The sequence below is a fragment of the Onychostruthus taczanowskii genome, unplaced genomic scaffold, assembly GCF_017590055.1.
Source record: "Onychostruthus taczanowskii isolate IOZ18803 unplaced genomic scaffold, ASM1759005v1 scaffold104, whole genome shotgun sequence".
In the NCBI taxonomy this organism is placed as follows: domain Eukaryota; kingdom Metazoa; phylum Chordata; class Aves; order Passeriformes; family Passeridae; genus Onychostruthus; species Onychostruthus taczanowskii.
Genome location: NW_024496968.1, coordinates 1212390 through 1230110, shown reverse-complemented (window position 1 = coordinate 1230110; position 17721 = coordinate 1212390). Strand labels below are relative to the sequence as shown.

Sequence of the window (17721 nt, the reverse complement as noted above, 5' to 3'; positions counted from 1 at the left end):
TGTTATTATTTTACACTGTCTGAAATTGTCCAAACTACTTATGAGTGAGTTTGTAGCTGGGAAATACTCAGCACCGACAGCTCAACTTCAAACATTAAAATACTAAAAATGTTAAAAGCCATCTCTCCTCACCATATGCCCACTGTTCATGAGTGGAAGCCTTCTGCCTAAATTTCTCAGCCAAGTGTTCAAGTCTTTCCAGTCGTCGTATTTCATTCAGCAGCCACTCTTCATAGCCTTTCTCAGCTTGTTCAAGTCTCTGCCAAGCGCCGGCAATATCCTGTGAAGGGAATACATGGGAGAGATGGATGAAATTATAATCTCTTTTTATCTAAGGTTACAGATTTTTGATTCATTCACAATTTGGCTTCAAAAAGAGAAGTTTTTATGTTCAGATTTTGTAAAATCACAGAATCACACAAAACGTTGTCAGGGCGTTGTTTAGTGCAGACACCTGCTCCTCATAGTGCATTGTGTTCAGCTGGGTTTGTGAAAGGACACCCCCTATAGAAATTGTTTCCAAGCACGGCTACAGGCCCAAAATCCTCCCATTTTACAATGTGTGTGTGTTCTTTTATAATATATCTATTTGTTATCAAAATGAAAGGCCTTTGCTTTCACAAGTTGACAATAGCTAGGTAATTAGTATCAAGAGGATTTGGTGCATGTTTTACCTGGAACACAAACTCATTTCACTTTCTGTGGTACACAAAGTTTTGTGAGCTTCCTTGCAAACTCAAAGACATGAGTGGGAAGCTGAAGTAACAGGGCCCTTATTTTCTGCATATGGGGAGTGGACAATAACCCTTTCCAGATAGAGATTTTTTTTGTTTTGTTTATGAAAAACAAATCACAATGATAGAATAGAGTACAGAAACAGGTTTGCTATATTCCACAGGAAATGTTTTGACCCACAGTCAAGTCACAGTACTTATCAGCAGATGAGAACTCTTGGTATGGACTATTCTTATCTTCATATTCATAAGAGAAAAAGCAGAACAAAAAAAATGTAGAAACGTGTATTAAGCAATGTCTGCTTGTTGGATGACTAAAATGTCAGTGCAACCACTGAGTTTTGCTTAAATAAGCAGTCATTGGCTCAATGATACATGAGGATTGATAACACTCCCAAAGGAAGCTCTATATCATCTTGCATATCCAGATAATTTGCTTTTGGGAAAGCCTTCAAAGAGGCAGGAGTATGTTTATTAGAAAGCAAGATTCTGGAACAAAAGGGAACGTGTAAAAGGAGTTTGGTACAACAAACTGATGTTTCTGAGAATGACTTAGAATGGCTTTTCAATCCTTCACATTGGCATTTTTGGGAGATCATTGATAAAACAAACAGAATATTAAAGCCTCCTTTACTTACTGAAACCATTTTCCCCTCTGATGGCATGAAAGCTGGCCGATTGCTGATTCTCAGTTTTGTTTGCAGGGTGTTGAAATTGATCTCCAGCTGACATTTCTCCTGGACTTTGGGAGGTTTGTGCTTGCGGCGATAGTCCCGGAAGTCCTCTAATTTCTTCTGCATAGCCTGCATTGTTTTTTCTGGGGTCCTGTTTTCCAGCCAAGGAATTGTCCGGCGAATCCATTCCAAAAGCTTTCAAACCAACAAAAATAGGTCAAATAAAGGCAATGGAAAAGCAACCCAAAAAAAATATTATATTGAACATACAAATCTTAATTAAGTTTGTGCCATTTTATTATTATAAACTTCAGTTGGTACTGATGCATTAATGGTGAGTAAGCACAAGGCATTCAGAGCTAAACAATACTTTTATATTGTATTGTTTTACACAAATAACAAATTTGCCCAGATATTTCTAGAAATAACCTGATTTTCAGAAATATTGACACACATCTAAGGTGTCTCTAATTACTCAAAATCTGAGTTACCCAATATCAACTGCCACTTTCAAAACTATTGGTCTTGGTGTTTCAGGTACTCATAGTTATGGGATTGGGACAGAAACCAGCCTCAGATCATATAAAAATCATCACTGAGTGTCAGAACCCTCTGGGTGCCCTGAATGGCTTGAGCCCCTGGCAGATCTTGGCAGGAAACTGCACTGAGAGATTTACCCTTACAGTGTCTCTGCTTTTCTGTCTTGAAGAGAGTGCACAACTCTTTCAGCTTGCAATATTTCATGAACATTGTCGTCACCACATTACAGATAAAGCATCCTTACCTCACTTGCTAGTCTCTCATACTCTTCCATCAACCTCTCATTTTCCTGATTCACAGCAAGCACCTTACAGATCCGGTTAGCTGCAGTCTCAGCCTATAACACACAGCAAATAAAGAGGACATATTCATAAACACATTCTGAGAAAGGTATAGGCTTGGAGAAAGAGAGAGAATGTGGCTGCTGCAAATAAAAGATTGCATTTTTTATAGTTGGTGAGTTATGCTCCTAGGTTTTCCCTCCTTCTGCAGCCATAGATTCCAATGGCCTGAATGACGCTCGGATCAGCACAGAGATCCACTTGTTGTATAATGAAGCCTTATTATATAGTTGTCTAATAAATCTTTTCTTTTTAACGACAACTTAGACCATTCTTCAATATATCCTATTAGGTTATTTTTTAAGTCATATCCGAAAAGTATTAGATTTGTTAGCTACACTGGATAGACACCATATGTGATGCAGAAGTCTCAGACCACTCTACATCTGCATATCACATGAACAGCCCTTGAGAATAAGTGCAGCTCAACCACTGACAGCAAATCTTTTCATGCCTCCTAACAAATTTATATGTGAAGGCTCTGTGTAGTTCTGCCATATTTAAAATTTACTAGTTTGATAACACAGAGCAGTACTTTGATACAAATATGACTCCGGAATATATCTAATCAAATAAATATCCATGTAGACTCCTGTGTTACAGAGTATTTGGAATTCCCCTTTTGCCTGAATAGCAAAACCTTCCTACTGAGGAATGAGAGAATGCAACAGCATAGCTGTGCTGTGATAAGGTATAGGCAACCAAGCAGACAGGAAGGGAAATTAAGTCCTGAGGATGAAGGGAAAATAACAGCTACTTTAAAGGTTTGTTGCTTTTTTTGTAACGTAAATTGGATTATGTCCATTTGTAGGCTAGAAATGTATGAAAGAGTGGGAAATGCCACATTTATAAATGAATATCCCATCAATGACAGGTCTGCTGCTGATGTTCGTGCCTTTTATACTAGTACTTTCATCCACAAATAATTCTGTTGGCTTCAGTGGGAACCAGGCACAAAAACTATGTTGGATGTCTTCTGTGCCCTTCTGTCTCTTTAGGCGTCTTTGAAAATTTAGCCCTAAATTACTACTCAGCATGCATAAATCTCAGGCTCCAAAAGTCAAACATTCTGTTATGTAGTCAACAAATAAGATGTTGTATCACAAACCAACAACTCCACTTAACAATATTTTCAAATCAGTTTTTTTCTGAAACAGTCCTTAAAATTGCCAAATAAAGACCCAAAATTAGAAACAATGTCTACTTGAATTAAAGAAGTTAACTTGTTACACAACATTTAACTAAAACAGGTTTGAGAGTTGGTTAAAAACAAATATTAGTGCTCAAGTAATACTTGCAAATGTTAATTAAAACCACGTAGTACTAAATTAGTTGAGTATTTTTTTTTTTTTAATAAACTTGTGGAAATGTTAAACAACCAGTCAAAAACACAGCAACCTGAAGAGACAGTTGATTAATACCTGCTCTGCTCCAGCAAAAGCATGGTAGAAGCAGGACACGTATGTCATGATAGCTCTCTCATCAGGTTTGGGAGTGTTCACAATATCTACAAGAGGGGGGAGAAATTAAAATAAAACAAGAAAAAAAGGAATCGAGGAGTAGAAAATAGGATGAAGAAATAAATGTGCCGCTTCATGTCCTTCTTACTCTTTTCTTGTCCTTAGCTCTGTATCTGAGAAATTCTACCAAGCTGTAAAAAATTTACTGTTAGATTGAGGGGTGCTGACGGAATAAAAAGTACACTAAGAATTCAGTGTAAACTCATACAAAGAGGAGGATTTTTTTTCATTAAGCTCAATCCAGCAGTATTGTCATAGGGGGAGCGGCCCTAATTTTACCAGGACTGTCTGCTTAAGAACTGGCACACATATGTCTGGTGACTTAAATTGTGGGGGTTTTGACTAAGACCCAGGAAAGGCAGACTACATTTCAGTCTGGGGAGATGTTCTCTGGAAGTTGCACGTTAGCATTTTTTGCATCAGTATTTTTCATATTACCAATACCTAAAGTATGCCCAACTCTGAACCGCCTTACTTTTTAGAATTGTCCTTCTTTTCTTTAGGAAGTGATTCCAGAGCTCATCTGAGATGTCTATACATGTTTCTGTTTTGCTTAATAGCACCATTTGATGTTGCTGTTTGTACTTACCATTAAGCATTTAACACTTTAAAAACAATCCTGAAAGCATAAGAGAAGGGTTTATTTTCTGAGCATGTTATGATGATTTTGACACCTGTAGCAGAAATAATATCCAGCAGAGAGAACAAAGATGGAATTCTACTATTGTTTTTTCACTCTGAGCTTATTTTCATCTTACATTTTTAATGGAGCTTCAAATGAATGCACACAAATTCATTTAAAGGGAACATCATCCTCTCCCATTCAGTAACTAGCTGTCAAAAACCTACTGGATATTATTAGTAAATATGCAGAAAGATGAGACAGGAAGGTTTGTTTCTATGGAACAAATGGATAGACCACTACTGGCTCTACCAAAACAGCAGCTCACAGAGAAAAGAGGCAACAGGAAATGAGCTCAACTCTAAGATGCTGTTCTAGTAACTAGTGAGGAAAAGACCAGAACATAAAAAATTGCTGAAAAAAAACAAGACAGAAGGTGAAGGATGAGATCTGATCCATCTACAATCTCACCTTCTGAGCACCAGCAAATGCATGGTAGTAACAGGAAACATAAGTCATAATGGCTCTTTCATCAGGTCTGGCAGTGTTTACTACATCTGTGTGGAGAGAAGAGGGTTAACTGCTCAGAAATTTTCACAAGGTACTTTCATCTGATTATGCTAATGGTGCCACCTCAGTGCTGTAAGGATTCCAAATAAATACACAATTATTCAGGTTGCATCTGTTTACTGATATGAGTGCAAAGCCATCTAAGCTTTAGGAATCAGCAAACACAAAAGATACAACTCTGCCTGAAATGGCAAAACATCTGAAGGCTGAGACTATACAGAAGGGTATTGCTACCTTCTGGTTTGTGGAAACTTCCAAGCAGATGGCATGGCTGGCAGATCTGCTGGGTTCAGCTTCACTGCCACTCCAAAGCAACTTCATCTGAATCACTGCAATTACTGCAGAGCTAAACACAGCCACTGACAGTCACAAACCAGAACTGCACTCAGTGTGTATCAGCACAGGGTCCCTGTGGCTGACAGGGTACTGGCATATACTGGGAACCTGTACAACTCCTGCAGTCCAGAAATACATTTTGTGCTAAGAAAAGTTGGACAGTAGCAGCTCTGCAATCCCTGTGCCAGCCCATCTTTTCAGTTAATAGCATAAATCGCAGGAGGGTTTGGCTTGACTGGCTAATAGCTTTGTCCCTACAATGGCAGGAGAGTGAAAATATAAAGTGGATGCAATCAAGGTATGCATCCATGGGTAAAAATGGGCCTTTTCAATACTCAACAGAGAAAGGCAGGAAAAGGTGTTTTTACAGCAGTTATGGCTGAGTAATGAGTGATTCTAGTGCAACCTGCATGGATTCCTGTCAGTGAAAGGAGTGGGAAGATACAGACTTGAAAAGATCCTGGAATGAGCGAAAATTTTTAATGTTAACAGTGAGATTTCTAAGTTCAGGATCAATATATTTACTAATTTTGCATCTACTTTATGTAGCTGTGAACAAAATTTTGCAAAGTTTCCATGGAGATATTTCAGTGGAAATAAAGATGGCAAAAAGTGACCATGAATACTTAAAGGGTATTAGAAAGAATACATTTTCATTACCTCCTCCCCTGCCAAGAGGAGAATAGTAAGATAAGGAATAGAATGTGCAGAAAATTTGGTGAGGAAAATAAAAGGTTTCTTATATTATGAAGAGGAAAAATGTAGAAAGCTGCTCAATGACAAGGCGACAGCACTTCTCTGTTTATTCCTTGCACAGTATTTCAGAGCAAAATAATTAAGTGGTGTTGTTGATTCAAAAGATGAAGACAATTTGTTTTAAAGTATGAAAGTGAAACAACTCTTCAATGAAAAGATTACAGCCTGGATTTCCCAAATCATCCCATCTAACTTTCCAAATGAAGACTTCAAGAGGAACAGGCATAGTCAGTTTGAGTCAGCTCTGGATGATTCCCATCTTATCACTGCTCTACTGAGAAGCCACCAGAGCTGAGTCTCCATTCTTGGGGAAGAATGCTTTTAACTAATGTAGGCAAATTCCAGTAGTCTGGCACCATGTTTTGCCGAGGGTACAAAAGTTTGATTATCTTGAAGAAATTCAGGAAATTCTCAAGATAATTTGAGACACATTAATTATTTGTTAAAAGTATCACTGCAAAAAGTTTACAACTAAAACAAACAAAAAAAATGCGTCCCTCAACCTAGCTCTCTTTCATAGGAGGTGAGGCATGTGTTAGTATATTTTGAAAGTTTTGAACGTACTTCTACTATTTATATTTTGGCCCCTTGCTTAAACATTTTAAAAACTGAATATGCTTTAAGTTGCTAACAGTTATATTTCTCTTTATTAAATCTGAATTATTAATAGCAAGGATTAGCTTTTGATCCTGCATTTTACCTCAACACAGTTGGGCCATGTGCTGAGGTTAGGGTCCAAAGCACTATAATAAATGCAAACATTACCAAACAAGAAATAATAAAGCAAAAAGTGAGTGAAATTATCCAATGAATGCCAGAAAGGAATGAAAATATTTTTTGAAAATGAAGCAGGTTGCTACATTATGATTTATATGGAAGGAATACTGAAAATCTGTTAGGAAAAAAAAAATTTAAGAGATTTTACTGTGTTCTGATTACGAGCAACACAAACTTCAGTAAGGTATAAGTCTCACCTTCTGCATCCAGCATCTTTGGGATATCCAAATGCTTTTCAGCAATTTCCATGGCAAGGTTGATATTCCCTATGGGGTCATCCTGCATTAAAGAAAAACATACAATGAGTCAAAGATAGAAGTTTTTCTTTGAAGCAAGACTAGAGTAGACTAGACTAAAACTTAGCTTCTGTTTTTCCAAACTATAAACTGGAGTCACAACTATTGTTCTTCAAAAAACAGAGTCTTGGTATATGAACTTTTGGTCCATCTGCTGCTATGTTTTCAAAAGAAAACTTATAAGCTGTTCTCTACAGCTAGAACTCTGCTGGAAATGCATTGTGGAGGTGAACACAGGTAACAGTATACACTCAGTTCTGAGCTAATTCTGAATGAAGTACAGCGGCAAAACAGACACTAAATGCCACTGGACCAGCAGGCTAAATGAGACTGTTCAACACAGAGTTAGCCCTGCGTGTTTTATATCCACTATACAGTACATCAAAGGGATATGACTTCGACTGAGTTCTCTGCTGGTTAGGTGCATGCATGAGAAGAAGCAAGCACAGGCAGAATTGTTCTCCAGAAGGAGTGAAACTTGCCAGTTTGGGCTTGGAAATAAAAATCTGTAATGCCTCTAAAAACAGAATTTTAGGGCTGTGGAAATTCAAGCACTTCCTCTGGTTTTGACATTTTGGTTTTTGAAGGAAGGAGAAAGGAAGCAGTGAGGACAGTTCAGATAGAGAGCACAGATTTTGTAAAAGAAAAGTCAAAAAGACAGTAAATCTAAGTGAGACCTATTGACTAGGTTAAAGCACTTTGCCTATGAATGAGTGATGAGCACCTCCTATTTGTGTGCTTGGTACTAAGTGCATGAGGAAAGAGCTGCACTGATAAAGGATTGCTTTAAAATCATAGCAGCTTCTGAATAATTGGAGATTTCCATCACCCATCCTTTTAAACAGAACTACAAGCCACAGTAACCAAAAATCTCTGTTACAGCTAAAGAAATACCTCATCTAACTTGGCATAGTCAAGGAGATCAGGTCTGTGTCTATGGATAAGGGCGTTGAAAGCAAGGCCATCTTTCCAGCTAGAGGTTCACACAAAACATATTGGTGAGAAAAAGAAAGGACAGCATGCAGGCGGTAAGAAACAAGACACCAAGACAGCTGTTAATGTAACCAAAATGAAGAGTCAATCAAACACAGCCAGGCCAGAAAAGCAACATCTATTTTAGGGGGATTTTTTCTGCATGTGCTTCATGTGCAACAGCTCAGCCTCAGTTTGAAACCTGACCTGTTCTTATTTTGGAAACCGCTAAGAGGAAAATAGTAGCATTGAAGCAGACCTGCTTATGTTCTGTTCCCTTTTCTCAGCACACATCTATGGGATGGTTAACTGTGATGTTCTTCAGCACCACGTACCACTTTTCAAAGCACAGATTCAATCAAACTCACTTCTGTTCATGCCATGCATAATAAGCACATGTGCACAGAGACAGGTAGCTCAGTCATTCCATTACTCTGTTTATCTGTAGGAAAGGTTGCATATAGAATTGGAGAACAAGCTGGTATTGATGGCCAATATTTTGTCCATTGGTTCAGATCTGAAGTTATCTTAAACAGCTGCCTAAATTAAAATCTTATATGTTCAGTGCTAAGAGTTCAATTAATTTTCATCACTGCACATTTAGAGACTCTGGCATAAATTGAACGCATAAACATGTAAAGCACACTAAGTTTTAAAGTAGTTTCAGTTCATTCATTTACCTATTCTTCACCATGGACTTTATAGTAACAGTTGATTCCACTAGTAAACCAATTTGCAAGGAAAGGGCATGGTGTGGAAAAATACAGTTGATGTTTTACCACTCTCTCTCATCAAAGCAAAGTTGCACACAACAGATTAAAACCATGATTAAGGTTTCTGTTGCAGTGGTGTTTACATGAGACTTGAGACTGGTGTTTACATTCATTCCAGAGAGGAGAAAACAGTGTGTATGTATTGACAGCTAATGTGAAACAACAACATTCTACTTCTTTCTAGATTATTTTTCCTTCAGTAATGATACCAAGAAATTCTGACATTACTGCTCATTCGTCATTTCTCCCTCTCAAATCCAAGTATCTTTTAGAAAACATGCATTTTGCCATAAGTAGCAGACTGTAATAAAATAGTTTTTAGTCCCCATGAGGTACTACTACCTAAGGAGGTTAGGTTATCGGTTTTGCTTCCACTTGTCTGGAAGTACAGGTAGAAGAGTAGATCTGAGATTCAGTGAATACTTTCTGAATATGTAAGACTAGTAATTTACTGTGTATTCTTAATTAGCAAGAGCAATGTTTTTTCTAAGGAATTTTAGGATTAATTGTCGCATCATTGTTTACTGGTCTGCAATCTCCAGTCATTTACACCAGATAAAAACAGGATGGACAATACTATCAGTGGTAAATGGATAGTTCCAATGTATTTGATTTAACATCCATATTGAGCAGTGTAAAGACTTCATTAACTGCTAGAATCTGAGAACCAGATTATTTGCAATTAAATGTTGAAGTAAAGGACAGTAATGGGAAGGAAAGGACACAGGAGAGTCAGGAGGTTCTCTCCCTTGTGTCATTGAGGTTTTTTTGGGAAGGACTTTAGAAAGTCAATCAGAATTAGTATGCACTCCTCAGCCTGTCTTTTAGAAAACATGTTAAGCAAACCAGAAGCCAGCCAAATCACTGCAGGACAGCATGCTGTACCACCCAGGCTGATGACCTTATTTAGCTTGGAGTAGTCAATAAGATCAGGTCGGTGTCTGTGGATAAGTGCACATAATCCAAGGCCATCTTTCCAGCTTTACAGCAAAAAATAAAATGGAAAAAAAATTAGTTAATAAAGTAATGGCATTTTACAGTATGATCCTTGCTCAAGGCTTAAATTAAAGCAGGAATTCTGTCAAATCCTGAACTTACATCCTGTGAACTCTCTCTGAGCTGCTCTGTTACTGTACTCCTTTATCTATAGTACATATCTTACTCTACAGTCCATACACTGTTAAGGTACACTCCATAAACTCCATGTAGACTTCATATACTTTCTAGGCAATGTACATTTTGTGCAACAGTCCCTGATTTCAATTGCTTAATTCATGCAGTGTTCTAGGACATCTCAAGTACACATTCATCCATGAAAGTGCATCATCTCCCATTACGCTCACAGCGTATTTGTGAAAAAGTAAAAGGAGAGCAAACCTGCAATTACTTCAATTTGTTGAAACAATTGGCTTTTCCTTTGTTATTTCTAAGAATTTTACTGGCACAACCATGTGCTTAGAGAAGTAAGAAACCATCAATCAGCTGAGTTTATTTAAAACACTTCACACATATGACAGCTTTGATCTGAGTTCTTACACTTCAGCCTGACTTCAGACCTGCTACCTTTTGTGGCAAGAACAGGAAATGAATGGAGTTACAAATAACATATTTTTGGAACGATTATGAGAGCAATTATTCTGAAAGATACTTATGTAAAGACTTTAAGAAATCACAGGGACTGAGGGTTTGAGGTCTTGTCCTGTGCAGTAATTGTGTGAGTTTAAGCATGTTAACACTGTTAAAATCCCTACTATTGAGATGTCTGGGTAGGTCCTTCAAATAATAGAACCATCTCCAAAACAAAAAAAAAGTAACAAAATCAAGCAGAATATACCTACATTGTATAACATAAAATCATCTAGGATGTAAAACCAGATCAAACCTAGCACCAAAAAATTTATTTTTCTTTTTCCAAAAGGTGCAAAATAAAATTATGTGGATAGCCCACTGCAAAGTAGTACTGTAAGAGCCAATCCACCCAAAGCACAAATCAAGATACTTCCATTCAAGATGTTTTCCCCATATCATGTATCACACCAGTGTATGTACATAACTACACTAAGATTCTGACACTGTAACTTACAGTAAACCATCAATCCATAAAAAGTTATATTTAATATATCTTTGCATATTCTAGGAAAGTAACACATAACAAATTTCAGATCTCTGAAAGGCAGTACAGGGACTGTACATCAGACAGATTTTTCTTATCTTGGAACATATGTATGAACTGCATCTTCTCTGTCACTAAATGTGCTTTAGGTACTACACATTAAGAATTAATTTAAAACACTAATAGAGAGCTCTTGTTTTAAATACTAGAAGGTTCTCAGGGAAGGGAAGATCACCTGGTTAAACAGTGCACATGGTAAGTCATGTACTTGAATGAGGTAGGCCAGTGGCACAGATTCAGGAACTAACCCAGTGAAATCCCCAAACCAGGCAGACTGTGGAATTCCCATTCTAGCTCTTAATGAAAACACAGAAATACAAGGAGCTTTCACTAAATTTTCCAACTTAGGTTGTGAGCCTGATTCTGTAAACAAATGTGTTTACAGTGCTGCTGTTGTGTATGTACTGAGTGCATTTTATGCTCCTTATAGTAATGTACATTGCAAAACAATAAAGACTGATTCATCATAACAATGAGATATTCACATGCTCAACACACTGATCTTTTTGCCAAAAGAACTTCTCTGTGACTCTCATTTGAAAGCAGTCATTTGCCACTATGCTACAGTCCTCAGGAATTACTACATAATACAAAGGACCTCTAAAGATGTAATATAGTAATTCTGTGTGTAGCAGGATCTTTTTCTTTTAAATAGTAACTCTGGAAGTCATAGTAAATAATGCTAAAGGCTCACCAAAATAACACTCTGAAGACAGAGGAGAAGAATTTGAAAAAGGTCTAGTGGAGAGTAAAATTCTCTGATCAAATATATATACCTACACAACTGTGGGGAAAATTTGACATAACATTTTTGAGATTGCTTCTATCTCTTGAAAAAACGGAAGATTACCTAAGATGGAAGTTCTGAATGTTCACATTTCTGTAAGGAGCAGTTTTCCTTTGACACCACAGCAGCAGCCCTTCTTTGGCAGAGGTCTCTGTAGAAGACACAAGGAAGTAAAAAAAAGGAAAAAATTTTAAAAGTGCTCAAGTAATTAATTTCTTGTCATCTTAAATGTGGTTGGCCACCTGAATGGCATAAACCAACATTTAATCCTAAAAGTTGTTCATATAAATGTACTACTGGAATTTCATTAAAATATAGAGGTCAGTTAAGATTAGTCGCAGCCTGTACAGAATTATCTGGGATGTCAGAAATTGAAGGAATTATATTGTTTGGACAGCAGACTGTACACTGGTGAAAAATACCCAATAAAAATATAATGCAAATAGACATAGAAGATTGTCTTGGTGCCTACATGAAATATGCTCGTAGTCTCAGTTCATTAGCTTATGGGGAGGTTTAAGTGCCCAAAAAATACATTTATTATCTGAACCCTATGGGCATCTGAGTGCATAAGTAAAGATCAGAAATTATTAAATAAACCATTAGGTCCACATTTAATATCCCAATTATGAGGGCAGGACAACAGAGCTTGAAACAATTCTACTTTTGCTGAAAATTGAGATTAGTTTCTAGAATTCTAGACTTTCAAAGCACAGACTTGATTTAAAGAGTATTGTAACAACATGTTTTTTGGAGCCAGCTACCAAGTGGAAGTTAAGAAAAAAATTCTGAAACAGTGAGGGGAAAAAAAAGATAGCTAGAAAGAAGAGGCATATAATCAGATCATATTTATTTGCAAAGAATGTGACAAATGGACAGGAATGAAAATGTATGTTGGAAATAGAACAAAACACAAAGGGTACAGCTCAGAAACATAGTCATGTTTCTGTCTCTGTAGCTGGGAAACATGACCAGTACTTCTGCACTTAGAAAGCTGGCTCAAGGTCTCTGTCAAGATAAGGAGAGTAAACAATTTTCCCTCCAGAAATTCATTTTGTCACCAGGTAGAGAACTTACAGAATCATTTTCTGTGAAAAAAATTATTTTTAAAACACTCCTCTCACTTACACACAATTAATTTAAAAATGTCTTTAAATACATTTCTTAATTATTTAACATAATTGTATTACTCTTACCTTCCACTGAAATATCCTGAATAGCAAAACGAAGGATGATAGTCCAGATCATACCCAGTGTCATTTTCACATTGCCATCCACGATTTCTAAGGTGAAAAATAGATATAGTAGTAGTATTTAAAAGGTTTTTTCCAATTTCATCTTATTTAATCACACATTTCTATAAATAATACACTGTAACTAATAAAGGAATTATACTTTTACTATAATTTTTTATTCACACAGTATTCACCTGGTTCCTTTTTCAACAAGGTCATGCTTGTGTTACTCTGTCAGTAGGACTGAAGGTTACTGAGGTTAAGGTCACTTCAGTCCTTCCATGCTGAAAGGCTTCTCTCAGGGTAGTTGTTACAGTTTCAAAGCTTTACCTTTTAGGACGATGTTTTGGACAGAACATGAAGGGAAATATTGAAGGTTTGAACAGTATCAGTGTTAACAGTTTACAAATACAACAAAACAAAAAAAAAAATTGGGGTCTTACTTCAATTTTTAAGAAACTACAGACATTAACAGTATTGATTTTTAACAAAATGGTACTCAGAATTTCCCCTGTACTGTTAATTTATGTTTGAGAATTTACATCTAGTGCCAGCCCAGGCAAGACACGAAGAGGAGCTCAAGAGACACAGCACCTCCTGACACTGAGCTGCACAGCTTCCTGCCAAGCTGCTCAGAACCATGGCCACGAGGCTGTAACGCTCACAGCTCTGAGGCATACACACATTTAAGTATCTTTAATATAAATGGGGATTTTTACCTCTGGGCTTTCAATTTGTTCCAAGACTGCTTGAGACTACCCATAACACAGGGAATGTGGGAATCTCTGCCACAAGCCAGGTAAGAATCCAATGCTCCCACGGTGTAACTAAGTGATACCACTGAAATGTCTCAACACCAAAACGCACTGCCAGATCATTTCAGTGTGGTGGTTACATTAAATCATTCTCAAAAGTGAGTCAAGAGACTCAGAAAAACATAGTGAGACTATAAGGAGGGTGCGGTGTTGGGAAGGGAGGAGATGGGACTGCAGACTGACTTTCCAGTCACCTCACATGGAAGGAGCGGTGGAGCAGGGAAGGCACCAGCTGCTCCCCTACTTGAAAGTCACCTCCAGCCTTTCTCAAAAAGTGAAGCAGCTGTGTCTGCCTGGGGGCCCACTGGTGTTCTGGGCAAGGAGCAGGAGGAACTTGCAGCAGGAGGAATTTCCTCAATTTGACATCAAATGCCAATAGAAGTGCCAACAGAAAATGCAGCCACTTAGCTATTTAAAATTGCCTGAATCCAGGGGCAACTTCTACAGAACAAGAGCAGCTGCTGTCTCTGAGACAAGAGATACATGTTAAATTGCAGTAGGACGTGACACAAGCTGTCATTTGAACCTATGGAATTAACAAATGTGATAGAAAATATGTAACCCATCACTATCCTATACTTATTTTGCTAGTATGATAATTGAAGTTTAGCTAATTTCTCACTTTCCCCTTTGGATCCTACACTATTTTTCCAGATTTCTTACACCACTCTGCCTGCCTTATTGGCCCTGAAAGACCTCAAACCTCAAAACAAAACCCTTCCAGAAAAAAAAAAAAAAAAACAAAAAAAAAAAACCCACAAAACAAATGGCAATTAGAGCATGTAGCTACTTCTTTCTTCCCTCCTCCTGAGAGAAGTCAAGTCACTTCACTATTTTGATCAGCTGTCTGATATGTACATACAGTAAAGACAAATTTCTTCAAATGTAAAACAAATGTATTTAAATACTCAGGAGGCATTGCTGATTCCCAGGCAATCAATTAATAGATTTGCATAATCATTTCATCGTTGTTTTGATTTAAATATCTGTATGCACACACATACAGAATGAAAGAGCAAGAGAGGGAATTTTCTGTGTTGTGCCTCAGGAGGATTTTCAAGTGATTTTTATGCTAGCAGTTTTGGTTTCTCACAAAACTGCTAGCATAAAACAACAAAAAAAGACTCCTATATAAGACAAGGAAAAAATATTTGCTAAAATATTGAAAAGTATCAGTGACAAAAACACATTGATTCACTTCTATAATTTTTTTCTACAGGTCAATAGAAGACTTCATTAATTTTTTCACACAGTCTGTTTGCTCTGGCTGGAATATAGCTCCTACCCCTCACATACACAAAGCTACAGCTTTCTGGGGATGAGGGCAGAAAAGAAGAGAAGAGAAAATTGAGCAGAAACAATAAAAACTGTCTAGGGAAAAAGTAAAGCAAAGCAACTTCTCAAACATTTTGGTCCTGTTTTTTTTTTTTATTCTGCTTTGGTTTTATGTATTAATTTATTTTTTTCATTCTAACCTCCTTGTAGCAGATTCACTGATCATTTGGTCTTTAACACTTTTCCCATTTCCCAGAAAAGCAGTACAGAAGTACTTCCAATTAACAGGATACTTGTCTTTTGGGGTTCTCCATATCTAGGTGATTTCATTCAGGATGCAAGTACCTTCCAAATAGAGTTACTGCACTTTTTTAAAACTTAAGAGAAAACTTTTAAATCCTGGACTATGAATGGTTCATAAGGACTACTTTCACAGTTTTTAATTTTAGCTTCTTGACCCTGTAGTCTCATTTCATGACCAGTGGAGAGATTGACAATTTATCTACAGAGAAGATAAATTTGGCTCCTGCTCAGCATCACAATTAAAAGTGATGAGCTCTCTCCACTCCAAAGACAGCCCAGAGAAGTCAGGCTCAGAACAATAATGGTGACTTCAAAGAATATCCCTGGACCCTTAAAAATACTGATTTTGTTTTTGTACTGATGCCCCACAGGAATCACCGTTTTGAGGTCCCATTTTAAATGCCAGTTTTTCCCCTTGGGCCTACATGCTCTTCACCACTCAGTATATCAGATAAGGGAACATGATCCTCGGCAGATTTAGATACAAAACTTTCATGCTTTGGAAAATAAAAAGTATTCCAAGCATCCATGTAACTCAGAGAATGCCCAGACAGATGGGTGATAGCAAGCCCACGAGCCCCATGCTCACCCACAGGGGCAGAGAGTTAAGGGATTGTAGATTTTGATAAGGAAACAAACTTAAGGAGACTGTGCTCTTCTCCTTTCTGGCATTCACTTCAACCTACTATAATGACTGCCTGGTCAACAATGCTGAAAAATGTAACAAAAGGAAAAAAAAAGAAGTGAAGTGTGTTTTAAAAACAGATCAGATTGCTGATCCAGTCTCCAGCAGAGCTAGAGCAACAGTTGTCAGCCCAAGTGAGAGGGCAGGGCTGTGAAGTGTGGGAACAGGAATGCAGTTCCAGGGGGCACAGGGACTCTTTAAACACCCACCGGTGCCAGAGGTCCCACAGTGTGAAACCAGACCCAGTCAGATGTGATACTGCTTTGCTGCATCAGCACAACGCTGTGCTTTAGGTAGCAAATTTAGAGAGGGGATGCAGTAAACTTAACAGGGCACTGAGGACGTCTGTGCCAGGGCTGGCTTTGTGCTCACCCTGTCAGAGTGGGAGGGAAGGCACGTGAATCTATCTGCTCCTGCCCACATGGATATTATCTAATGTGGGCATCAGGCCACACTTGACACAGCCTCATGTCTCACCATGACAGGTTCCTCTCTGCTCCTAGGCTATCACATGGCTGGGAATTTTTCTCCCGTGTTTCCATCTAAGAATTTAGGGGTTTTATAATGCTAATTAATTTGGTTTTGCATTCAATACATCAGTTTTACAGATTGAGAATTCCAGAAACAGGGAATAATAGCTAAAACCATCACCTTAACTTCTTGGGTTACTAGGTATGGCCTGCTGCTACATGCAAGAATAAACACTGGATGAATGGACAGTCAACTTGCAGCAAGTGCCTGAAAATCTGGAAGAGGTTACTGCCCTTTTTCCTGCCACCTTCCTAAAGGGGAATTATCATGGAGCACCTGAATCACAGAGCATTTGAACCCATGCCAGTTGCTGCTAAGGAGAACAGCAGGGTTAGTTTAAATGTTTTCCATGTCTGATGTGAGCTATCCCAGATGCTTTGCCTTCAGAAAGGGCTCAAGTGCTGTTCCCCAGCCTGAGTACCCTGGCAGCAGTGACCAGCAATAAACAGAGCAAAACAAGGGAGGTGGGAGTGCAGAGGGCTGGCTTGCTCCTTTCAGGAGCAGGTATGAGCTGATGTATCTTGGTTTAAATGCTCCAGCCTTGTGCAAACAGTCATCAGCAACAACAACCACTCTGTCCCACAAGATACTCCTTGTGCTACACTCTGGTTTTGGTTAGGAAGCCTCAGAGTCTCCTGCCTGACATGACAGAAACTACCTTTCATTTGCTCCATGCTCTGTAATCTCAGCATTCCTTCACCAGCTATCAAACAGACATCTGTATTATTAATTTTCATTTCCACACATAAATTGTCTCTTCAGTACCCTCTGCTGTCCATTTAATGCCATGTCACTCTCAGAAGAGCCTTACTGCAGAGGTTTAAGGTAGAAACATATTTTTCCATCCCATTTCATTTAACCAAGCAAAGGGCACAGTTGCCCCAGCAGTCTGTACAAGTGATGGAGGGAGCCAGGCACCTCTGAAATGCAGTAGAGCTCTTCTGAGATCTGAAGTGCCTGTGGGAATTGCCCATTTCTCCCCACTGATAATATATTCCCCAAAAAC

General features: G+C 38.1%; 1 protein-coding gene across 1 annotated transcript in view; it reads right to left on the bottom strand.

The window, feature by feature from the left end:
- ACTN2 (actinin alpha 2) overlaps positions 1-17721 on the bottom strand; it is a 68012-nt gene that overhangs the window by 24176 nt on the left and 26115 nt on the right. The window contains exons 4-11 of the mRNA XM_041413780.1: positions 13068-13154; positions 11935-12022; positions 9813-9891; positions 7068-7149; positions 3711-3796; positions 2193-2285; positions 1373-1603; positions 133-280 (exon numbers count right to left, since the gene is read on the bottom strand). Coding sequence (XP_041269714.1) covers positions 133-280; positions 1373-1603; positions 2193-2285; positions 3711-3796; positions 7068-7149; positions 9813-9891; positions 11935-12022; positions 13068-13154 — 894 coding nt within the window. The remainder of the gene's footprint in view (positions 1-132; positions 281-1372; positions 1604-2192; positions 2286-3710; positions 3797-7067; positions 7150-9812; positions 9892-11934; positions 12023-13067; positions 13155-17721) is intronic.